The sequence below is a fragment of the Thamnophis sirtalis genome, unplaced genomic scaffold (assembly GCF_051295495.1).
Source record: "Thamnophis sirtalis isolate CommonGarterSnake01/CBP01778 unplaced genomic scaffold, rThaSir2_p1.2 scaffold_7, whole genome shotgun sequence".
NCBI lineage: Eukaryota > Metazoa > Chordata > Lepidosauria > Squamata > Natricidae > Thamnophis > Thamnophis sirtalis.
Genome location: NW_028261387.1, coordinates 96,070,477 through 96,095,496, shown reverse-complemented (window position 1 = coordinate 96,095,496; position 25,020 = coordinate 96,070,477). Strand labels below are relative to the sequence as shown.

The 25,020-nt window shown below is 51.5% G+C and overlaps 1 protein-coding gene across 1 annotated transcript; it reads right to left on the bottom strand.

Moving 5' to 3' along the window:
• TTI1 (TELO2 interacting protein 1) lies at nt 1–24,897 on the bottom strand. The gene is made up of 9 exons (XM_014071587.2): nt 24,780–24,897; nt 21,252–23,561; nt 15,265–15,435; nt 14,945–15,087; nt 13,132–13,272; nt 12,030–12,234; nt 11,695–11,782; nt 2,290–2,516; nt 1–590 (listed from the first exon to the last, which is right to left on the bottom strand). Exons 2-8 carry the CDS (start codon nt 23,509–23,511, stop codon nt 2,330–2,332), a joined length of 3,195 nt encoding a protein of 1,064 aa, XP_013927062.2. The 5' UTR covers nt 23,512–23,561; nt 24,780–24,897; the 3' UTR covers nt 1–590; nt 2,290–2,329.
• Between the last annotated feature and the right edge of the window lie 123 nt (nt 24,898–25,020).

Here is a 25,020-nt window from a genome sequence, read left to right as displayed (position 1 = left end):
TTTGTTATCACCTCGTCTTTATTACAGGCAGAGTAAATTGCTTTTGTCTGAAGCCGCAGAAGGGCCAGAAGAGGCAAATGGCATTTCCACGCTGCCTGCTTAATTCCCGGCTGGTGCTCTGCATATTAAGTTCGCTCTTTCTCTCTGCAACGGGGAAGCCAAATGCTGCAAACTTTCAGCAGCTGAGCTTCCCCCCACCTCAAATTTGGCACTGGGGCGAAAGGAGAGCCGGACGTTTGGGGGGGGGGGTGTCCTTCTGTTCATCTTAATCCACACAGTCAACCAGGAACAGGCGGTAAACCAGGAAAGGAAGCCACTTGGGACTTTACTCTCCATCTTGGGCCCAGACAGGATTAGCACCAGCTATTTTTTGTGGCTTGCCGTGAGTCCAGAGAATCATGCAGCTCCAAAGGGCAGGAGGCATCCTCCCGACAACGTATGGACAAATCAGGTTCCAGGTATTGTCTGTCAGCACCCCTCATGATTCGGGTTCTAGGTGCCTCAAAGGTTTTTTTGCTCCGTGTAGATTTGGCCGGTGCTGTGGATGTTCAGAAGTCTGGAAACGGCCCTTCTCCGTGGCAACCTCCGTCCTATGAAGCAACTGCCCGATGAAGACAGGAGGGTTAAGAATTAAACAATTGTTTTTCAAAGAGCGTTTGGAAAAGGAAGGAGGGGACCAGCTGCAGGCAGTGGTGCCGGAAAGGATTGCTGACGGAATCTCTGGGGCAGGGGTGAAATGTTACCGGTTTGGATCAGTTCGCCCGAACCAGTAGTAAAAAAAGTGCTATTGGTTTGGGCGAACCAGTAGCTCTGACAATCAGCTGTGAGACAATCAGCTGTGCCGCACAATTCGCACGACACAGCTCATTGTCGCACAGCTAGTCGTCGGAGCTACTGGTTCGCCTGAACTGGTAGCGTTTTTTTTAAGTTCCAAAGACCAGCTGTTCAACAATCAGCTGTGCTGTTCAAAGGTGTCACACGACACAGCTGATTGTTGCACAGTTGATCGTTGGAGCTACCAGTTCACCTGAACCAGTAACATTCTTTTACTACTGGTTCGGGTGAAGCGGTAGCATTTTTTAAATGTTCCAATGATCAGCTGTTCAACGATCAGCTGTGCTGGGTAATTAAATGTCACACCGCACAGCTGATTGTCGCATAGCTGATCATCGGAGCTACCGGTTTGCCTGAACCTATAGCATTTTTTAAAATATTCCAACAATCAGCTGTGCTGTGCAATTAGATGTCACACGCCACACCTGATTGACAAACAGCTGATTGTTGGAGCTACAGGTTCGCTTGAACTGGTAGCATCTTTTAAACGTTCCAACGATCAGTTGTGCGACAATCAGCTGTGCCACATGATTAATTGCACGGCACAGCTGATCATCGGAGCTACTAGTTCACCTGAACCAGTAACATTTTTTTACTACTGGTTCGGGTGAACTGGCAGCATGTGCGCGCAAAGCGAACCGGCAGAAGACTTCAGAGCATTTCACCCCTGCCCTGGGGTCTTTGACCTAGATGGCAAATGAAGGATAGAGATGATCAGAAAGGAAGAGGGGGAGGGAGGAATGAAGGATGGACGGATGATGGACTTGGGTTAGGGACATAAACTTATTTCTCAACATAGTTGAGAAATAACATAGTTGTTATTCCTCCAATCAGTGAGGAGTATTTTTCTCATAATCTAGATCAGGGGTCTCCAAACTTGGCCACTTTAAAGACTTGTGGACTTCAACTCCCAGAATTCCCTGGCACTAGTGCATTCCTTCTCATGTGTAGCCCCCTTGTGGCCTGCTTACTCTCTTGTAATCCCTTCCTCTGCAATCTCTCCGCTCTAGGGGGTGGAAGGAAAAAGAAACAGGCATGGCTGCCTGAGAATTCTGGGAGTGGAAGTCCACCAGTCTTAAAGCTGCCAACCCTCATCTAGATGTCACATTTCTGTTCCTAGCTAAAGGCTCGGTTGTTCACCAAACGTAGCCTGCTGCTGACTCATTTTCTGCTTTAGATAATCTAGAACCGTGTTTTCTCAACTTCGGACACCTGACGATGGGTGAACTTCAACTCACAAATTCCCCAGCCTGTTTTTTCTTTTTCTCCAAGCCCCTAAATAGTCTTCTAAATTTCTCAAAAGTTGCACAGCAAGAAGTCCCAACATCCTTCAGACACGACTGCTCAGGATTATGATGTGGGGAGGAACGGGGGTCTTCTCCAGCTCTACTCTGCCAGGTCAAGTGGCACCCCACCTTCCCTTCCACCCAGAGGGGCCCTTGCCAAGCCTCCTACCTCCACAGTGTGAATGTGCCCGGGCGCTCTTCTATCGCCCTCAACCGCCCAGCTGGTCCAAGAGGCTCTGCACATTGTCCGTGAACTCGTTCCGCGTCTTCTCACTCCCTGCTAGTTTCACGGGGCGCAGGCAGGGGTGGGGAGCCTCCAGGTTTCTGGGGCACCAGACGTTGCAGAGGAAGAACCAGATGGCATCCGGATCGACCTCCATCAGGCGAAGGAAAACACTGAAAAAGCAGAAGGAGAGAAAATAGCAATAGCAGTTAGACTTATATACCGCTTCCTAGGGCTTTCAGCCCTCTCTAAGTGGTTTACAGAGTCAGCATATCGCCCCCACAGTCTGGGTCCTCATTTCACCCACCTCAGAAGGATGGAAGGCTGAGTCAATCTTGAGCCAGTGAGATTAGCAATAGCAATAGCAGTAGACTTATATACCGCTTCATAGGCCTTTCAGGCCTCTCTAAGCGGTTTACAGAGAGTCAGCATATTGCCCCCAACAATCTGGGTCCTCATTTTACCCACCTCGGAAGGATGGAAGGCTGAGTCAACCCTGAGCCGGTGAGATTTGAACCGCTGACCTGCTGATCTAGCAGTAGCCTGCAGTGCTGCATTTAACCACTGCGCCACCTTGGCTGCCTAAAACCGCTGAACTGCAGATAACAGTCAACTGAAGTGGCCTGCAGTACTGCACCCTAACCACTGTGCCACCTCGCCACTAGGCCAAGGGCTGGGAATGGCAAGCAAGGCCAGGGCCCAGCTCTAACACGTGGGGCAACCCCCCTTTCTGGTTTCTGGGCCTTCAACTCAGTTTTATCTTCATTTAATAGTTTACCCTGTATATTATATTACCTACATACCTTATATATTGTTCATATCTGCTGAAGCTTTATTTAAACTTATATTATTAGTGATTGCATGACCTCGCTACATGCCATATGCTAAGTAAGTAAAAATTTATTCTTGAAACATGCTAAGCTTGATTGTGTGGCTCCATTATCTTGTGCAAATCCAACGGATTTGAGTCCACGTCTGATGTGACCCTCCAAAAAGGGTTATGCCTTCAGCCACTCAAGGGTGTGTGCAAGCAAGACCAGGTGAAAGCTTGAGAAACTTTGATTTTTAGCTTCAATTCTTCACCTCTGGCTTTTCTCCCTGCTCTGCAAGATTTTTTTGGGTAGCCATGGAGCAGAGCAGCCAAACCTATGAAACTAGCATTTCTGTCAGAACTGCCACCTTACGCTTACCCCAGGGGTCCCCAAACTTGGCAACTTGTGGATTGAAGTCCACAAGTCTTAAAGTTGCCAAGCTTGAAGACCTCTGGCCTATCTCTACCATCTTTCAGTGCCAGACAGCCATGGACCTTAGGGCAAAGGGGGGGGGGAAGGGAGGGTAAATGCTTGGAGGGGGGGGAATGAAACTGATGGGAAGAAGGATGCCTGTCAGAGACTATACTTCAAGGTCGCTTCCCTGCCTGGGATTAAAAAGCAGCTGCAACAGCCTACACTCAGAGTGACCATTTCAAAAACATCTTCTTTGAAACCGATTGGATGATTGGGGGTGGGTGGGTTGGTTGGTTGGTTGGTTTATTCGACTTGTATGCCACCCTATTCCCGGAGGGACTCAGGGCGGCTGACAAACCAGAAGGGAAGGGTCACAATACAAAAAGTAAAAAGACAAAAAACAAACAACAATACAATTTAAAAAGTCACAACACGCACAACAATTTGAGTAGGGGTGGAACTCAGGAGCCCCAGGCCTGGAACAGCCAGGTCTTAACGGCTTAACGGGTGAGTTGGGGTGGGAGGGACAAGCAATGGGAAGAGCCTGGAAGAGGAAAAGTTAAACTTTGGGGATTTGGCGCACAAACTTCAGTTCCGGCTTTGCCTCACTGTAGTCCACTTGACCTTCAGTAAACTGTACCTTTCTCAACCAATGGGAGCAAGGATGGTCCTGTCTTAACGGGCCAAGTTGAGGCAGAACTCACCAGGGTCAGGTGGGTCTCAATATCCTTTCCCAAACGGCCCTCCAGCCTCCGCTCAACACCTCCTGGGCAGGACAGCTCCCCATATCTGGCCCTGCTTCTGCCCACCCCTGGCTGGAATCTCTTCTGCGAACTCGCTGGTTCCAGTCTGGAGCCAGAGAGACGTGCTCTGCTCCACCATTTGGCCCTTTGGAACAAGCTCCCCGTGGAGATTCGGACCCTCTCCACCCTTCGGGCCTTCCGGACGGCCGTGAAGACCTGGCTGTCCCAGCAAGCCTGGGGTTGAGTCCCCCCCCCCCTACTCGAATTTGCTGTGTCTGTTGTGCTTTTAATTGTTCGTATCGTCTGATTGTTTTTGTCTTACTTTTTGTAATTTCCCCTCCCTTAGCTTTTGTTCAGCCGCCCTGAGTCCCTTCGGGGAATAGGGCGGCCTACAAATTGAATAAACTCCAACTCCATTTGAAGGCTGGCTCTTCCATTGGTTAATGGTCCTAACAGTGAGGAGAATTAATCAGTGGAACTGCTTGCCACAAAACAGTGTGGGTGCTCCATCCCTGGAGGCTTTGAAGTGGAGACTGGGCACTCACTTGTCTGACATGGTATAGGGATGTGATAGGGAAACTATGACACGCATGGCACAGCTGGCAGGCGGAGCCATTTGTCCGGGCACGTGAGGCGTCGCCCTGCACTCTGGCCAGCTGACTTCGGCCTACTTTTGAGGCCATTTTTCGCCCTCTGGAGGTTTTAGGAGCTTCCCTGAAGCCTTGGGAGTGTGAAAAAACGGCTCTATGGGGTAAGCAAAAGTCCAGGAAGGTACTTCTGTTTTGCTTGTAGGGCCGGTTTTAGCCCTCCGGAGCCTTTAGGGAAGTCTCCGGCCCTACAAGCAAGCAAAGTCCATTCCCAAACTTCCAGTTTGCCCGTATGGCTGTTTTTTTGCGCTCTGGAGGCTTCAGGGGAAAAAAAGAAAGCCTCTGGAGCCTGAGGAGGGGAAAAAAAGCACAGCAAAAAATAGGGGGTGGTGGTGGTCGTGCATGCATGTGCACTGGGGGTTGTGCGCATAGCATTATGGGGTGTGGCACGCCTGCGCATGACCCCCCTGTGTTCCCCCCACTTGTGGCACGCGAGCTACAAAAGTTTCACCATCACTGGTATAGGGTCTCCTGCTTGAGCAGGGGGTTGGACTAGAAGACCTCCAAGGCCCCTTCCAAATTTGTTACTGTTATGCTGTCATCCTTCTTTCCTTCCCTTCCTCCTCCTTTTCTTCCTTCACTCCTTCCCTCCCTCCTCTCCTTCCTTCCTTCTCCATCACTGGAGGCTTTGAAGAAGAGACTGGACACTCCCTTGTCTGAAATAGTATAGGATCTCTTGCTTGAGCAGGAGGCTGGACTAGAAGACCTCCAAGGCCCCTTCCAAATTTGTTACTGTTATGCTGTCATCCTTCTTTCCTTCCCTTCCTCCTCCTTTTCTTCCTTCCCTCCTTCTTCCCTCCCTCCTCTCCTTCCTTCCTTCTCCATCACTGGAGGCTTTGAAGAAGAGACTGGACACTCCCTTGTCTGAAATAGTATAGGATCTCTTGCTTGAGCAGGAGGCTGGACTAGAAGACCTCCAAGGACCCTTCCAGCTCTATTCTGACAGCTATCGCTTTCTCCTGAATCTCCTCCGGGTTTCAAACCCTTTCCAATGCCGTCCCCGGGATCTGGTGTTTAGGGCCCTTCCCACTTCTTCAACAGTCAGTCCAATCGGACCACACCCATTAAAAGCAGAGGCAAGATTCCCAAAGCTGGACTTCCCGAGGGCTTCCCCCTCTTCCCCCCTTTTTTCTAAGTGGAAAAGGAGCCTGGAGGACTTTTAAGCTGCCACGAATGAGGGAGCCTGCAGAGGAAAGTAACATCCGTGTAAATTAAGGAAGGACAAAGGGAGACAGTTAAAGCCCTCTGAGGTCCATAAATCTAGCAGTTGGCTAAGGCCACAGGAGGAGAGAGAGAGAGACGCACAATTCACTGAAAAGCCCTGTAAGAATGCAGAGAACTCCCCCTCCCCTCTTCCCCTTTGCTCCTTTTTCTTTCCCTCCCTCCCTTGATTCCCATCTTCCTTCCCCCCTTTCCTTCTTTCCTCAGATCTCTCCTTTCTTCCCTCCCTCCCTTTCCTTTCTTTCTTCCTCCCTCAGATCTCTCCCTCCCTCCTTTCCTTCCTTAGATCTATCTTTCCTTCCCTCCCTTCCTCAGAACTCTCCTTTCCTCCCTCCCTTTCCTTTTTCTTCTTCCTTCCTCAGATCTCTCCTCCCTCCCTCTTTTCCTTCCTTCATCCCCTCTTCTTTCCTTTCTTCCTTAGATCTCTCCTTCCTTCCCTCCCTTTCCTTTTCTTCCACCCTCAGATCTCTCCTCCCTCCCTCTTTCCTTCCCTCTTCCTTCCTTCCTTAGATCTATCTTTCCTTTCCTCCCTTCCTCAGACCTCTCCTTTTCTCTCTCCCTTTCCTTTCTTTCTTCCTCCCTCAGATCTCTCCTCCCTCCCTCTTTTCCTTCCTTAGATCTCTCCTCCCTCCCTCTTTTCCTTCCTTCCTTCGTTCCCTCCTTTCCTTCAATCTATCTTTCCTTCCCTCCCTTCCTTTCCTTTCTTCCTCCCTCAGATCTCTCCTCTCTCCCTCTTTTCCTTCCTTCCTTCGTCCCCTCTTCTTTCCTTCCTTCCTTAGGTCTCTCCTTCCTCCCTCCCTCCCTTTTTCCTTTTCTCTCCCAGCTGCCCTGACAGGGAAGCATTTTCAAACCATGAAAATTGTCTCATGGATTTCTTGCTTTAGACGAAGGCCGATTTTACAAAAACGGACTCCGCCCAATGTCCCCATGGCAAAAGGAGCCGAGCTTCCCCCCCCTCTAACGTTTCCCTTACGGGGGGGGGGGCTGCCCCCAATAGAGTTGGAAGATCTGGAAAAATAAACCCCCACCAGGTGAAGGACAGATGGCAGTGGAGAAAATTCACTTATGTGGTCGCCGGGCGTCAAAAACAACTTGATGGTGCCTCGTCAATCCGTCAACCCCCCCAACCAACCTCTCTATCCTAGGATGCCTGTTTTCAATTGGGCTGCTTCTGGTGATTCCTGCCAGGTAGATTTCTTTCCTTTTGTTAAATTGATTGGACAAGCGGGGGGGGGGGAGGGGGGGCACGGAAGATGTTTCCGTCAGGCTGCCTCAGCCCGATCGATGCGGCTGCTGTTCGGGTGGAAATTTGGACGGGCTGCTTTGCAATCTGGACACGGCAAGCTCGAATGCGCCGCCTCCCATCCCATCTGCTCTCCCTCTGGGCCCCAACTTCACCCGGGCTCTTCTGGAGGCAGGCAGGTCATCCTCCGCTTAACAACACCACGGAGCCCAACATTTCTGGTTGTTAAGCGAGCTTTGCCCGTTTTGCAAGCTCTCTCTCCCCACGGCCGTGAAGTGAATCTCTGCATTTAAACCGGTTGTTAAGCGAATCTGGCTTCCCCGTGGACTTGTCGGAAGGTCGCAAAAGGGGGTTGCGTGACCCTGTGAAGCTGCGACTGCCATAAATATGAGCCAAGGGTGATCATGTGACCGTGGGGACGCTACAACAGTCATTAAGTGTGAAAAGTGGTCGTAAGTTCCTTTTTTCCAGTGCTGCTGTAACTTCAAACATTCACTAAATGAGCTGAGGATTCCCTGAACTGGGCAGCTCCTTCCAGCCCCCCCCCCCTTTGAAACAAGCCCCCATTATTGTTCTACTTAACACCAGCTGACTTTTTCTGTCAACCACGTCCATAAAGATTGAAGTGACATGGAATTAGCTGCGCTGTTATTATCTTGAGGTCACCTGGGAAATGCCAGCAAGCGGCTCGAGAAAGTTATGAGCTGTGATGCGGCTCCTGCATTTGAGTCTCTTCCCCCCTGCAACTCTGGAAAAAAAGCTTCCTCGTGCGGCCCACCTCCCCCCATTCATGCTGCGGGCTCATTTCTGCCCCGTAATTATCAGCCGGCCAGCCTGGTTCTGCAATGCCAGCGTGGCTGGATCTCTCCAGAAGCTCTTTTTTTGAGAAATGCCTCTTGCCATCTTGGCTAGCTAGAACCCCTAGAGTGGTAAGGCTTCAGACGGGTCAATTGGAAGGGGCCCAGGATGTTATAGGAACAGCAGCTGAAGAATCCCTCAAGCAGTGTTTCTCAACCTTGGTGACTTTAAGTCCTGTGGACTTCAACTCCCAGAGTTCCCCAGCCAGCTATGCTGGCTGGGGAACTCTGGGAGTTGAAGTCCACAGGACTTAAAGTCACCAAGGTTGAGAAACACTGCTCGAGGGATTCTCAGCCATCCAAGCCATGGTTGCCCCAAAGGGGCTTTTTCAGGAGGCAACTGGAATTTCTGTTCTTATTTCTTTTCTTTTGAAGACCTTCTCATCCAAGAAGCTTCTTCAAGAGAGTCCAGAGAAAGCCCCTTGGGGACAACCATGAGCTGAAAGACTGATAATCTCTACAGACCTTTAGCTACGCAATTTGGGATGAAGACCCTTGGAATGGGGGTGGGGAGGGGGAGCAGGAACGGATTTCCAGAGGAAACAATTGCAGACGACAGGAACCATTTGCACCACTCAAGTCATCCTGAGGACACAGAGGAAGCCCCCAAGTGGCCTCAACGACTCTCTCAAAGGATGCAAGGAATATAAATCTTTCCAATCCCCACCATCTAGTCGGAGCTGAAGAAGCTTCTTGGATGAGAAGCGAAACGTCTTCGAAAGAAAAAATCCAGTTGCCTCTTGAAAAAACCACCTTGGGAAAACAGCTTAAGTGAGCCATGGTGGCGCAGTGATTAGAAGGCAGCCTTGCAGGCAAACTCTGCTTGCTGCCAGCAGTTTGATCCCGACTGGCTCAAGGTTGACTCAGCCTTCCCGAGGTTGGTGTAACAATGAGGACCCAGTAAGAAGAAGTAAGATGTTGACTTTGTAAAGTGCTCGGAGAGTTGGTGTAAATCACAAATTAATGAAGAGGAAACTAAGAGATGGATGTGGACAAAAAAAGGCAAAAAAAAAAATTGTACACGGATAGATTTTACTGTGAAAAATGTGAAATATTTAGGGATCTTCTTCAGGGAAAAATAGTAAGTATTTATTCATAGACATTGATGTACCGAGTTGGAAAAAAATAGTTACTCATCTTTTTTTATTATTATTACTATTGAAAGGATGCCTGGGGAATTCTGGGAGTTGAAGTGCATCCCTCTTGAAGCTCCCAATGTTCAAAAATGCTGCTTTAGGATCTATGAAGGGGTGCCAAGCTTACTCCAAGAGGGACACCAAATGATTGGTGATTGTGAGCACCTTCACCGCAGCCTCCTCCTACTACTACTACTATCCCTGACAAAAACCTCTTCCCTGGAGAGGGACGTTGGGTGCTTCCAGCAAGCAGGCAGGTACCGTTCTTGAATCCAGGGAAGGAAAGAAGCAAAATGCATTGTCTCCAAGTTGCCATGGCTGGGGAATTCTGGGAGTTGAAGTCCACATGTCTTCAAGTTGCTTAACAGAACGACAGAGTTGATAGGGACCTTGGATAGGGACCTTCTCGTCCTATACAATTCCAGACAAGTGGCTCTCCAGCCTCTTCTTCAAAACCTCCAGTGTTGGAGCACCCACAACTTCTGGAGGCGAGTTGTTCCACTGATTAATAATCAGGAAATTCCTCATTTTCAGACTGGATCTCCCTCGTGAGCTTCCACCCATTTCTTCTTGCTCTGCCCTCAGGGGCTTTGCAGAATAGGATAGGATAGTAGGGTTGGAAGGGGACTGTGGAGGCCACCTAGTCCAACCCCCTGCTCAAGCAGGAGACCGTTTCCTGTTGCAGAAAATGGCTGTCCAATTTCTTCTTAAAAACCTTGGCTGATGGAGCACCCAGAACCTCTGGAGGCGAGTTGTTCCACTGGTTAACAATCAGGAAATCCCTCCTTATTTCCAGATTGGAGATCTCTTTCACGAGCTCCCACCCATGACTTCTTCATCTGCCCTCAGGGGCTTTGCAGAAGAAGACAGAACTGGATAACAAGGTTGGAAGGGACCTCGGAGGCCTTCCAGTCCAACCCCGCGTAAGCAGGAGGCCCCATCCAGACAAACGGATGTCCAGTTTCTTCTTTAAAACTTGTCATGATGGAGCACCCAGAACTTCTGAAGGCGAGCCATTCCATTCGCCCTCCACAGCTGTTTTGAGGTTCAAATGGGTGATGAAATGTAAAGCTTTTTTTTGCCACCGGTTATCTGGGCGTGGTTTGAGGATGTGTGTGTCATGTGAACAGGTAGGCATGGCCAACTTTTTAAAAAATTTACAGCATTTTTTTACTACCTATTTGCCCAAAGCTTCCGACAATCACGCAGCTCAGCTGTGAGCCGTTCGCAGAACCAAGGACAATCGTCCCCACTGGTTCGGCCAAACTGGGTGGATTCCACCCCCGGTTCAAATCCTGCCTCCCACCTGGCTGGTGCTCCAGAGGAGTGAAAAGCCACCTGAGCAAGGAGGGGCTGATGGGCTTGCTGGGCTCAAAGACCAACGAATTGGGTTGGGAGCCTCTGAAGCTTAAAAAGAGAACCTGGACTCGGCCACTGTCTGTATTCTTTTAGAATAACGACTCTGGCAGTTTCCAGGCAACCTGTGTTTCCATGGCGAAAGATTCCCTGTGTGTGTGCGTGTGAGAGAGAGAGAGAAAACCCAGCATGGGCTTCTGATCACATTCGCTTTGTTCTGTTAGGCGGGATCGATTCCAACTTGCCTTCGCTGGTCGGGGGTGCTGCGGCTCACCCCCGACCAAGGCTGGAAGAGTTGGGGAGGGCAAAAACAAGCGAAAAACAGGCCGGTTTTTTGCTCAATTTTGCCCCCACCCCCAGAAGCACTCTACAAGCCTCCTAAAGACTATGCATGCCCTTTTTTCTGGCAAACATCAGGCCCAATTTTTGCTCATTTTTGCCCCTCCCCAGCCCCCAGGAGCACTTTGCAAGCCTCTCAAACTCTCTGCATGCCCCATTTTTCACAAAAAACAAGGCATGCAGAGGGTTTGGGGGGAACCTGCAGAGTGCAAAACCTTTTTCTTTTAATTTACCTCTTCAAAATCTTGGTGCGCCTTATACTCCGAAAAATACAGTAATTATTTCTGCCCTGAGCCTTGGATCACTTGCCTGAGCGCTCTAAGTTTCTCAACCGTGCCAACTTTGGGATTTGTGGACTTCAATTTCCCATGGCCGGCTGGAGTAACAGTGCCACACAATGCTTTTTAAAAATAAATAAATCTAGAAAGAGGTCCAGAAAGAGACCTGCGAGGCCCTCCGGGGAATGGACAACACTGCACAACAAGAGGGGGGGCTCCAGAGGCTGGAGGATGAATTGTAAGCCAGGAAAGCTGTTCCTCTGGTAGCCCCGAGGCCCCGCAGCCTGCAGGCACACCTGTCTTACCTGCGAGCAGCTTCTTGCAGCCTCCCAGGCTGCCTGGCGCTGAGGTAGGGCAGGCAGGCATCCACCACCGTATTCAGGTCGTTCTCGCCTGCAGAAACAGTTAGGACGGGTGGGGCTCAGAGGAGGGGGCTCTCCAGCGTATATTTATTATCCAGCCCACCCGTCCTGCCTCTAACTGCCTTCCCTGGCAGGAAGAGAGGAGCAGAAGCAGGAGAGGGCTGCCAGGAAAGTGGAGGGAGGAGGAATCGGGGAAAAGCAGTAGCATCAGCTGCCTAGGCCGGAAGCCCCAGCAGGGAACAATACTAGGAGCGTTGTGTGGCCCTCCTGTTACTCACCCAGATCCAGAGCCTGGCAGAGGGACCCGAGGCCCTGGAGCACAGCCAGCTGGAGTTTGAAGGCCAGGGTGTGGCTGTAGACGGGCCCGGCGTGAGCGCTGGTGGGGGCCTGGGCGACAAGGGAGGCAGCCAGCTTTGGCAAGACATCTTTGGAGAAGCGGCTCCGTAGGAAATCCCCGCTGTGGGCCCCGAGAGTGCACAGCACCTGCCAAGAAGGCCAACAGCTGGTCACTCATCCCCAGAGATAGGAGAGGGAGAGGGACCTTTTCCTTTTTTTATTATTTATTTATACATTTTCCTTTAGTCAATTGCAAATACATAATAGTAGCAATAACAACATTCTTTACTTCTACACAATGGCAGCCTTTCAATTTCTACCCGTGTTATCTAACCTTAGCTAAAAACCTTACAGATAAACAGAAAAATGATCTGACAAAGAAAATGAGACTTTCAAGAATTAACCTAACAGCCAGATGTGCAACAATGAAAGAAGTTAACTAGACAAAGTTAACGGAACAAATTAAACCTGGACTTGGACAACTGGAAAACCCTTTCCAGAGGTGCCGTGATTCACTTCCCTTTTCTCTGGCCTTGTTTCCTCTTTTCTCCTTCCTCCCAGAGAGAAAGAAGAGAGAAAGAAAGAAAGAGAGAGAGAGAGAGAGAACTTCCCCAAGGAAAGAAGAGGGAGGGGCAGAGAGGGAGTGAGAGGGGAATGGACGGAGGGTGAGATGGAAGGGAGGGGGAGAAAGGAATGTTTGAGGGGGAGGGGAAGTAGAAGAGGGGAATGTTGAAGGGGAGAAAGGAAAGTTGGAGGGGGGAGAAAGAAAGGGTGTATGGAGGGTTGAAGCGTTATGTTGGTTTTGTATTTTGGAATATAAGAAGAGTTATGTTTATTGCTTAATGTTATATGGCCTCAATCTTGCACAGTATATATGTGATTATATAAAATGAAAATGAAAATGAATAAATATTTTAAACACGAAAGAACTTCCCCGAGGATGGGCCCCACCACAAGCCTGAAAGCTCAGAGGACTAAACCTCCCCGTGACCGATCCAGATTGGATCCTTCAAGGTCAGAATGGGACACGTAGCGTCGCCTTACCTGAAAGGCCCGGAGGACAGCCAAGGGGTCATCGTTAATCAAGCGGCAGACGAGAGCAGGCCACGCCCGATGTGCCAACGGGAGGAGCACGTTTTCATGTGGACCAAGGACCATCACACCAAGCTCCAGGACTTCGAGGGCCTATCAGGAGATGCCTCGGAGTCAGAAGATGAACACGCCAGGATTAAGGGAGACTAGCGGTGAGGCTGGGGAAACGGAGGCCCAGGGCTCTAACTCATAATGTACAAATAGAATGTTTGTGGCTAAGGGTTGAAATGTGGGCTCCTTAATGGTCTCTGAGCTTAGTTTGCTTACAGATGTTTCGTGGCCCAGCTTGGTCGCATCATTAATGCTAGAAAGGAATGAGGGTTGCACTGTTTATTATCCCTTCTATCACGGATAACATTTAGCAATAGCAATAGCAGTTAGATTTATATACAGCTTCATAGGGCTTTCAGCCCTCTCTAAGCGGTTTACAGAGTCAGCATATCACCCCCACAGTCTGGGTCCTCATTTCTCCATCCTCGGAAGGATGGAAGGCTGAGTCAACCTTGAGCAGGTGAGATTTGAACCGCCGAACTGCAGATAGCAGTCAGCTGAAGTGGCCTGCAGTACTGCACCCTAACCACTGCGCCACCTCGGCTCTTAGTTTCCTAGTTGGGTCATGAAACGTCTGCAAGAAACCAACCAATCTCAGAGAGCATCAAGGTCCCAACAAGCCCCTTTCCTCCTCTCCGCAAATCCCACTCCCTTCCAGCAGTGATGACGTTCCCTAGTTGGGTCATGAAACGTCTGCAAGGAAACAGTCGTGTTGAGAGAGCACCAAGGAGCCCACAATCTATGATGCACTTGGTACTTTGGGCCAGTGACAGATTGAAGCGAAGACCAAGCAAGAAGGAAGATGGAGAGTCACATTATGCCTGAGTTGGAGGCCATGGAGCAGCCAATGGTCCTCCTCCTACAGCTCCAATTGAAGGAGAACCTTTTGCAGGAGGCAAAGATGAAGGGGGCTGCCTGAGGGGCTCCATTGCCAAAAGCAGTTGGGACGAGACTTGGGATAAGGGCAGCTTTGGGGTTCTGCTCAAGGCCTCCTCTTCCTCCTTCCCAAGGTCAGGTTCTCCTGAGCCTGACAAGGAGCTGCTACTCTGCTGACCGGTTAAAAGGGACAAGGGATGAACGCTCCAGGCTGGGAGTTGTGGAAAGGTCCATAGGAAACCACAAGCCTGTGGGCTAAACATGCGGTCAAAGCCACAGAAGGCAGACGTGGGTATTTTTATCACTTCTATTCCTTAGCTGTCGTGTGCTGCCTTCTTCTTCTTGTGTAACTAAGGGGAAACAAGACATCTGTACATACTCGCTTCACGCTGCATTCGGGGTCCTTCCAGCCTTATGGAGGACCCACCTTTGTTCAGGTAAATAAAGGTCTTTGTTTATCAATTGTTGAATTATCCAGCCCCATCCGATGTTATGACTGTTGCTGGTTTTTAATTGTTGTTTCTATTTTTTGTACACCCCCCCTCCCTTCTTATTGTTAGCCGCCCTGAGTCTTCCGGGAGGAGGGCTGCATACAAGCTAAATAAATTCAATTCAAATTCAATTCAATCAAGAGAGATCTGGGCTCCGTCTCCTCGTTCGCACTGAGATACACCTGGTTCCCTGCTTAACAACCCGGGTTGGGCTTTGGGGCAGATCTTAGCACACCTGGGCAGGTGAAGGAAGAGGTCGCCCCGCAGTAGCCAAAGGCAAGGACAGGCTCCCCCGTGAGGGGCACAGGGACCTTGGCAGCATCAGAGGACAGCATGGCCGCCCTTACCTTCAGCCGCACCGCGAGGCTCTTGCTGGGCAGCAAGTGGACGGCCCTCTCCAGGACATCTTTCGCCATCTTGGCCTGCAAGGGCAGCGGCCTGTCTGCCTCGGGAGATCCTTCCGGTGCTTCGGGCGGCACTGCAGGATCCTCTGGGGGAGGCAAGAGGCCACAGCTGTGGGCGGAAGGGGAACGGGCTTTGCCAGCCTCGTACAGTCAGCCCAACAGCTGTGGGTGCTGAGACCTGGCACCGATTCATCCACTCCATGAGTGGGCATTGCCCGTCCCCCTGTCCAACCACAGGCCAAGACGTTCACAGCCGTACCAACCTTCCTCCTCCTCGACATCCCCCTCTGCCATCTGCTTTTGCTTCATGTATCCCGAGAAGAACTCTTCCATTTCGGCTGCAGTGGGAAGGTCGGCTGGCCTCGGTGTCGGCGGGAAGGAGGAACCCCCTTCCGGCTTGCGGTGGGTTTCCTGCTCTGGCCCAAACCAGGAAGCTGCCAAGAGGAAGAAAACGCAGTTGGGCCTCCTGGATCCAAGACACAGGATGGGCAGTGGTGAGAATTTCAGACCAACCTCTGGGCGAATAAAACCCAGCCCTCCTCCTCTGTATCAGAATAACAGAGCTGGAAGGGACGTTAGAGGTCTTCTAGTCCTGTGTTTCCCAACCTTGGCAACTTGAAGATGTCCGGACTTCAACTCCCATTCGCTGGCTGGGGAATTCTGGGAGTTGAAGTCCGGACATCTTCAAGTTGCCAAGGTTGAGAAACACTGTTCTAGTCCAATCCACTGCTGAGGCAGGAGATCTTGTATCATTTCAGACGACTGACTGGTCGGTCTATTCTTAAAAGGCCCCCCGTTTTGGAGCACCCACAAATTCTGGACGTGAGCTGTTCCACTGACAAATTCTTCTCACTCTCAGGGAATCCCTCATTTCCAGATGGGATCTCTCTTTAATGCGCTTCCACCCATTACCTCTTGTCCTGCCCTCTGGGGCTTTGGAGAACAGAAGAAAACAAAATAACAGGGTTGGAAGGGACCGTGGAGGTCTTCTAGTCCAGCCCCCCCCCCACCTCAGGAGACCCTACACCTTTTCAGACAAATGGCTGTCCAACCTCTTCTTTAAAAGCCTCCAGTTTCGGAGCACCCACAACTTCCGGAGGCAACGTCTGTTCCACCGGTTGATTGTTCTCACTGTCGGGAAATTCCTCCTCATTCCCAGGTTGAATCTCTCCTTGATCAGTTTCCATCCACTGAAACTTAAAACTCCCTTTGCTCACCTCCGTGGTGATCTCGACAGCCAATTATGCCAGCGGGGCATGGAAGGTTTCAGCAAGCATATTAACAAGAGACATGGATGCCTTTGCCGAATCCTAAACATTTGCTATTTTGACCATCTTGCTAATGAAAAGGTGCTCCAGAAGAGTTTCTCCTGCACACTACACAACATCGTCACATGCAGAAGATTCCAACTTGCAGGGCATGTTCTCTGCATGGAGAACCAGTGAATCCCCAAGGGGGCAATGAGATGCATACACACACACACACACACACACACAATGCCCAACGACCAAGGGGAAGCTCTCGAAATATATGGTGAAGAACGTTCACGGAAGCCTTAAAGACTCTACGCATCGCCTGGGAAGAGACTGAAGTACCGGTACTTGCCCAAGGCCAAAAATGCTGGAGACCCCTTTCTGCCCGATTTGCCACATAGCACAGGAGGACCTGAGCCCAGGTCAGTGTGGGGAAGGGAGCTTGGGGAAGGCAGGCCGAGGCTTTTCTCCCGCAGTGAAGGAAGACACCCCCTGCTTTCCCTCTGCGGTTATGTGAGCGAGGCTGCCAATTGAAGGGAATTCTCTCCATTCAATTAGCTCCGTTTCAAAAGCTGAAACCTGGCTCGCTCACAGACGTGTTGGTGATCAAAAAAAACCCTGAACATCATCCTTGTCCGAGGGCTACAAGCCCCAAGGACGGATAGAAACAGGAGGAAGAGAGGCAGCTCCATTAGAAGAACAAACGCGGCCTCTGCCCAACGGAACCTCTTGCTCCAGAGAGGAGGCAGGGCCCATTCTACCAACACAGGGTTCAAGAGTGACAGGCAGCCTTGGGGGAAGTTGGTGGCTTGAGGCTGCCCCTTCTGCCCTTTTAAACTTATCCAATATCTAAAGTCCAATGTCTCAGGGGCTGCCACAAAGAAGAGGGGGGTCAAGCTATTCCCCAAAGCACCTGAAGGGCAGGACGAGAAGCAACGGATGGAAACCAATCAGAGAGAGAAGAAACCTAGAAATAAGGAGATATTTCCTGATAGCGTGAACAATTAAACCAGTGTGGGGGTCCTCCGTCACTGGAGGTTTTTAAGGAGAGGCCGGACAGCCACGTTGCTGAATTGGTACGGGGTCTCCCGCTTGAGGTGGTTTTTAAGAAGAAATTAGAGAGCCACTTGTCTGGAGTGGTGTAAGGGCTCCTGCTTGAACAGGGGGTTGGTCTAGAACAGTGTTTCTCAACCTTGGCAACTTGAAGATGCTGGCTGGGGAATTCTGGGAGTTGAAGTCCGGGCATCTTCAAGTTGCCAAGGTTGAGAAACACTGGTCTAGAAGACCCCCCCCAAGGTCCCTTTCAACTCTCTTATTCTGTTTTCATTTGTAAAACCGCCCAGTCATGTACGTGAGGTGGGCGGTGTTGAAACGCGATCGTTAAAATAAATAAAAATGCAGGGATGTCAAGCTTATTTCTGCCAAGGAGCAACCTCCTTCGCTCAGAATATAAAGACTGTCAGGCTGGACAAAAAGGTGCAAGACTGATATACAGCCCCCCCCCCGCCCCCCTTACACATCGCTTGAAGCTTGTAGTTAGCAGCTGCTCGTTTTCTGGTCTAGTGCAGATGATGATGATAATAATTTTATATGCCATCTGACTCTCAGGGACTCTGGGCAGTTTACAAAATGTGAAAACATTTAAGAAAATGGCACACACAAAAAGAACAATGACGGGAGAGATAACAAATCCAGATGGGAACAAAGGGAAATCAGCAAAGAGGGCTTCAATCACCCTTGTAAACAGCCAGGGGTTCAAGGCCCTATGAAACACCAGTAAAGGGAGGAGGGGTGGGGGTTAAGCTGTTTGAATCTTGGGGAACCTCATTTTAGAGAGCCGAGGTGGCACAGTGGTTAAATGCAGCACTGCAGGCCACTACAGCTGACTGTTAGCTGCAGTTCGGTGGTTCAAATCTCACCGGCTCAGGGTTGACTCAGCCTTCCATCCTTCCAAGGTGGGTGAAATGAGGACCCGGATTTTGGGGCGATATGCTGACTCTGTAAACCGCTTAGAGAGGGCTGAAAGCCCTATGAAGCAATATATAAGTCTAACTGCTATTGCTATTGCTACTTATATCTCTATCTCTACCGATATCTATATCTATCCATCTCTATATCTCTATCATCTATCTATCTATCTATCTATCTATCTATCTATCTATCTATCTATCTATCTATCTATCTATCTATCTATCTATCATCTATCTATTCCTCTCTCTATCTCTTATTTGAAGAGCCGAGGTGGTGCAGTGGTTAAATGCAGCACTGCAGGCTATTTCAGCTGACTGTTATCTGCAGTTCAGCGGTTCAAATCTCACCGGCTCAGGGTTGACTCAGCCTTCCATCCTTCCGAGGTGGGTGAAATGAGGACCTGGATTGTTGGGGGCAATATGCTGACTCTGTAAACCGCTTAGAGAGGGCTGAAAGCCCTATGAAGCGCTATATAAGTCTAACTGCTATTGCTACTATTGCTATTGTTATTCCAGAGGGCCTGCGGCTGCTAGAGAGAAAGGGGGCTTGTGGGAGATAGACAGATGGCTTCCTTTAACAGAAGGAATGAGGGGAGCACCAGCCTTGCAAAATTAAACTGACCAGCCAGATGCTATGGGAGGCGGTGGTCCCTCAAGTAAGCAGGCCCTGTGTTACAGGGGGCGGCCTTTGAGAGAGCAACCGACACCTGGAAATCTATGGAAATTCTCCGCCATCCAGGTCATGGTGGCCCCCAAAGGGGCTTTTTCCCCCAGGAGGCAACTGGCCTGTCCAGTCGCCTCCCGAAAAAAAAAGCACCTTTGGGACAGCACCTTCAATCGTACCCAGAAGGAAACTGGCAAGGGGTGCAGCTCAGGAAGCAGAGGGGCCTTGTTGCATTCTGGACCCATCGCAGCTTCGCTGGAGGGTGGCTCCTGTAGAGAGCAGAGCAGGAGTCGAAGCACCGGTCAGGAGGTCTATGGAGATTCTCAGTCAATCATCCAGGACACCATGGTTCTCCCCAAGGTGGTTCCCCCCCCCCAAAAAAAGATAACTGGACTTTCTTGGGTGTTTTTCTTTGAAAACGTTTTCACTTCTCATCCAAGAAGCTTCTTCAGAATTGTGAAGCCTAATTTATTTGTTTGCCCATCTTAACTTATTAATTCATCCACAATTCTGTAGAAGCTTCTTGGATGAGAAGTTTTCAAAGAAAAACACCCAAGAAAATCCAGTTGCCTTTTTTTTGGGGGGGGGGGGAAGAAACCCCACCTCTGAGATGACTATCTGAAGGGTTCCTGATACGGGAATGGCACAACTTGTGACCCAGATGAAAGGTCGTGCAAAGGTCTTCAGCAGCAACCTGTTTGTGAACCAGGAGTTGTGAGTCCAGAAGACCCACAAACTGTTTTTGAACAGGGAAGTGTCATCCATTCAAGGTCAAAGGTGGAATATCTCCAGATCTGGGCAGTCCAAACACCCAGCCACCCAGCCTTGGTAGGAGTGAGTGGAGATGCGTCCTCCCTATGCAAACCCACCTGGGTTCCTGGCACTGGGGCAGAACCTCACCAGCCGTGCTTGGCTGGCCTGGAGTTGAAAGATATAACTGGGTTTCATCGTACTGTTGAACTAAACCTTAAATCAGTGGATGACTTCAGCCACGTGAGGAGGGTTGCTGTGGGTACCAGAAAGAGGGACAAGCTACGTTTCCTCATTCTCACAAGGCAACGTTTAATGGAGGGGGCCTAGACCACCGCCCCCCCTCCCTGCCCAAACTTTCCAGACTGGTAGATTCAATTGGAAGACAGGGGGTTCCTCCAAGACAGTTTTTCTCGACCTTGGCGACTTTAAGTCCTATGGACTTCAACTCCAGAATTCCCCAGCCAGAAACAGAAGCAAACGACAGAAATGCCACAGAGATCTCACCTGGGGCGAAGGTGCATGGGCCAGCAGAGAGGGCTCTGTATGCCACCCCTGGCACGCGTGTCATAGGTTCGCCATCACGGCTCTATGACATGCAGGGCTTTATAGGGCAATAACCGGCATCCTGGATTCTACTTGATAAGTAAAACTCTTTGTTCCTCTTCAGGGTTTCATTAGTTAAGATAAATACAATTAAGGGATGAACAAAGTTTTTAGCCCACGTTAACAAAACACAATTGCCACACTCACACTTTATGCAATCTCCAACCAATGAACCCCCACCCACCCCCACCCCTGGTGGCTGGGTAATTCTGACAGTTGAAGTCCACAAGTCTTAAAAGTTTCCCAAAGTTGGACAAGACCCCTGCACTACACCCGACTCTCTCTCCCAACCTGGCCTAGTGTCTTCTTCACTCAGCAGCCTTAATGGCTCCCTTGGTTTGCAGTTTCTGTTCCCAAGACTCGGAGGTGGTGGATTCCAGCGCAGCCAAAAAGCACACAGGGAGTCCTCAACTTACGACCCAAAACAGAGTGAGAATTTTGGCCGTACGTCGCTGCAGTCATAAGCCAAGCCAGCGTGAGATTTGACTTGAATTTAGGTCCATTCGTACGATGGGCAATAACCGAACCACATCGTTGTTAAGCAAATCACATGGCTGTAACTCCGAATCCAGCTTTGTTCAACGGGCGTTTTTTTAATGTTGCCACAGTTGAGGACTACCCGTGTTGGCTGGGAAACATAGGAACTGAAGTCCAACAGATCTGGAGGCTACTAGCGCAGCCACGGGGGCGCAGTGGTCAGAGAGCAGTACTGCAGGCTAGTTCTGCTGACTGCCAGCTGCCTGCAATTGGGCTGTTCAATTCTGACCGGCTCAAGGTTGACTCAGCCTTCCGCCCTTCCGAGGTCGGTAAAACGAGGACCCAGATTGTTGGGGGAAATGGACCGACTCTAAACTGCTTAGCGAGGGCTGTAAAAAAACACTGTGAAGTGGCATATGAGTCTAAATGCTGCTGGGGCTGGAAACCTGAGTTTATCTTAAGGGCAAAACCAGCCAGTTCTGCAGCCGAGGCATTCACACAGCGCTTCCTAACCTTTCACTCATAATTACCTAGCGAGGCCATCAGGGTCCGTAGAGCCCCCAGGAACGAAGACGCCCGTTCACTGTGACACTGATCCAGCCTGGCCAAGATGTCTTCCACCAGGTCCTCCACCAAGGGCGCCCCCCGGGCATCCGAGTGTCGCAGCATGGCCTCCAGGACCTGCAAGGCGTGGGGCTCATCGGCCGGGTGCCTCAGGTGCAGGGAGACCCCGTTCACCAGGTAGTCGGCGTTCTGCCTGAGGAGCTCAGGGACGGAGAGGTAGCCGCAGGCCTGGCAGATGTCGGCCAGGGTCCCCTTTGCCGTCTGGCTGACCAGGAGCGTGCCGTCCCCGGCCTTTTCCAGCACAGGGTACAAAGTGGAGATTAAGAGCAAGCGGAAGTCCTTCCCCAGGGCGGAGGCAAAGGTGCTGATCCCTTCCAGTTGGATGCAGACCTGCCAAATGTTGCTGTTCATACAGCGGAGGGTGGGGCTCGAGCCCGGGGACACCAGAGGTGCGTCAGCTGCTCCGTACGTAACAGCAAGGGGCCTGGCCTCTGTGGCCGCGGATTCGTCCCAGGACTCTTGGACCTCCAAGCGGGTGGCCAAATGCCAGTTTCCGGAGTCCACGTATTCTTCTAGCACGGACGTCACGATCCCCACGAGATCCTCGGAGCTCAGCGAGGTGTTCTGCGCCTCCTGCCCTGCGGCTCCAGCGATCAGTTCATTGACAACCATGGCGGCCTGCTTCCGGTACACAGCGGACTCCCTGTACAGGTCCATGAAGTGATCCACAAGCAAGTAGAGATCCCCGTAAGTGCCCAGAGCCCGGCAAATCTGCTGCAGGAGGGGGAAAATCCGGTCGTCCGTGAAGAAGCGGAAGTACTTCCTCTGGAGGCTGCCCCGGGCGGGCTGAGGAAAAGCTTCCGGGGCACAGCTCCTCTCCTCCACCACCTTCACGTCCTTCACCTCCAGCTCCAGCACTTGCATCAGGGCCTTGGACAGACGCTGAAGGTGGGAGGCAGAGTGGAGAACCACACTCACTTTGGGGCCCAAGAGCTTCAGGTACCCCAGGGCCAGGTTCAAAGTGGCCACCTTGCCTTGGTCGTTCTGGGAGGTCATTAAGCGGGGCAGAGCAGTGGCCAGAGAGTGGAGATCCTCAGATAGGATGTCGGCCAGGAGCCTGTTCCCGGCCACTCTCTCCTGCGCGGACATCTCCTTCAAGGCCCTCTCGCTCGGACGCTGGACCTCGGGGCTCTCGTCATTCACAAGGCCGACCAAGGCTTTTAACAGCTGGCCGGCCGAGTCCACCAACGAGCGCCCGCAGGTGGTCAGGAGGAAGCGGGCCATTTCCACCAGCTCCCGTCGCACCTTCCAGTGCGGGTGGACAGAGGCAGATGCGGCCACCTTCTTGATAAGGATGGAGAGTTTGGATGCCGTGTTTCTCGTCCAGGCTGCGTCTCGGTGGACCACCAGGGCCTCCATTTTGCTCTGTCCCGAGGCTGGTTTCTTCCTCTCCGCTGGGATCTCCGCTAGCTGTTCGTCGGCCATTACCAGGCCGACGGCCGTAGAGAAGAGCTTGATGGCCGAGACCGTGACGGCGTGACCTTGCTTGACGTCTGCTGCGATAATCTTGGAGAGAGAGATGGAGATGCCAGGGAGGAAGGAGGCAAAGAGATCTCCACATTGCCTCATCTCCTCTTTCTCCAGGGACCGGTGGTCCTCTGGGCAGTCGCACTGCAGAAGGAGAGCCTGCAGGCACCGGAGGGCTGTGATCTTAACCTGCCGGGCTTTTTCCTGTTCTGCAAGGGCCAAGAGCAGGGAGACGGCGAAGCCCAGTTGGGGAAGGCTGGAGGGCTGGTAGAGAGACAAAAGGATGTCTCCGTAAGCGGAGTGGAGCAGTGCGAGCAAGGCCTGGCCCACGTCCTGCTTCAGCTCCTCCGACAACGGGGCCAGCTGGGATGGGTTGGAGGGAGACGCCAAGCAGACACAGAGCTCGGAGAACAGCTCCAGAAGGAGATCCGCCTTCTTCACGCAGGTGGACGAGAGCACGAAGCCGACGCACTGCACCACGCTTCGGACCACGCCCTCCCGCTTGGGCCCGGGGGTCTTGAGGGCGAATCTCAAAGGGAAAAGGACGTATTCCTGGAGTTCCTGCAGGGCTGAGTCGCTGACCACCCGCAGCTGGGAGTGGAGGCGCTCCACGTTCTCCACTGTCTGGGCTTGGGTTAGCTGGACGCAGGAGGGGCGGAGGGCTCCGAAGGCCTCCTGGGGGGTGTCGAAAATAGCCATGGCTGCCGCCGCCACTGCTCCACTCTCAGGCTTATTTCACCTCCATCCTCCTGCCAGCAGAAGAAAAGGACGTTTTTATTCATTTAGTTACATCCATGGGGTAGGGTGGCATAGATAGGAACAAGAGCTGGAAGGGACCTTGGAGGTCTTCTAGTCCAGTGTTTCTCAACCTTGGCGACTTGAAGTCCCGTGGACTTCAAGTCGCCAAGGTTGAGAAACACTGGACTAGTCCAGCCCCTTGCTCAAGGAGAACCTATATTAACATTTCAGGCGAGTGACTGTCCAGGAGATCCTGCCTATATTACTTTCATAAACCTCATGGCGGGAATCGTAGTTAATTCAGGCAGTCCTCGACTTACAGCAGAGATCCAGACCCTTCCCACTCTCGTGGCCTTCCAAAAAGCCACCAAAACCTGGCTGTAACAACAGCCCTGGGGTTGCTGATTTCTAAATCAGGTCCAACCCCCAGCTAAGCCAAATGTATGTTGTGTTTTTTAAAACTGTTTTTGTTTCTTTCCCCTATGTGTTATTTTATTTTATTTCGTATTTGTGAGCCGCCCGGAGCCCTCCGGGATTGGGCGGCATATAAGCTCATTAAATTGCGAATTACAACCATTCGTTTAGCAACTGTTACAATGTCACTGAAAAAAAGTGACTTATTTACCAGGTTTCACACTTATATGACTTTTGCAGCCTCTCCCAGTGGGTCACGTGATCAATATTCAGGCGCTTGGCAACCGGTTCGTACTTATGACGGTTGTCGCATTGTCCCCAGGGTTACGGAATCACATTTTTTTGTAACCTTCCTTCCCGGGGCGGCTTCTGACCAACTAAAGTCAACGGGAGGAGCCGGATTCGCTCAAGGACTACACGATTCGCTTAATGACCGCGGCCAGAGTGGTCGCAAGATGGGGCGAAGCTCCTGAACAACCCACTTTGCTCAGCAAGGGGAAATTTGGGGCTCAGGTGTGGTCGTAAGTCGAGGACTAGCTATACGTCCTCGTTTCCCCCCCTCAACAACAACCCTGTGAGGTGGGCCGGGCTGAGAAAGAGGGGGGGGGGGGACTGGCCAGACGGCTTCCGTCCCTGGGGGCAGGATTCGAACTCCTGACTTCCAGCCTTAAGTAGCCCTTGGGCGGCTGCCCGCCCCCTCCCCCCAGAGGCCCCCAGTAGGCCCATAAGGAATTGCCTCAGGAATCTCCTCAGAAAGACCCCCGCCGCTTCAATCCAATAGGGGCTCCCCCAGAGGCTGGGCCTTCCCTGCCTACCATGGGAGCCCGGGCCAGGCAGCGTCCCTCAACGGAGAACGGACAGGCCGGAGGCTTTGCAAGGCCGGACTCCGCTCGGACGGCCTGAGGGGAAACGCGCCCCCTTACCTTGCCCGACGCTCAAGGCGCCTGCGCGAACGCCGGCCTGCGCATGCCCGGAGCCTTCGGCCCGCCGGCGCGGATCGCGCAGGCGCATCGTCCTTTTCCCCCCGGAGTGGACTGCGCAGGCGTGGCCGTCGGC

Coding starts and splice junctions, on each gene's coding strand:
- TTI1 (XM_014071587.2), bottom strand. CDS start 23,511: ATGGCTATTTTCGACACCCCCCAGGAGGCCTTCGGAGCCCTCCGCCCC. Junction 13,273..14,944: donor GCCTCGCGGTGCGGCTGAAG/GTAAGGGCGGCC, acceptor ATCTCCTGATAG/GCCCTCGAAGTCCTGGAGCT. Junction 11,783..12,029: donor CTGCCAGGCTCTGGATCTGG/GTGAGTAACAGG, acceptor CTGTTTCTGCAG/GCGAGAACGACCTGAATACG.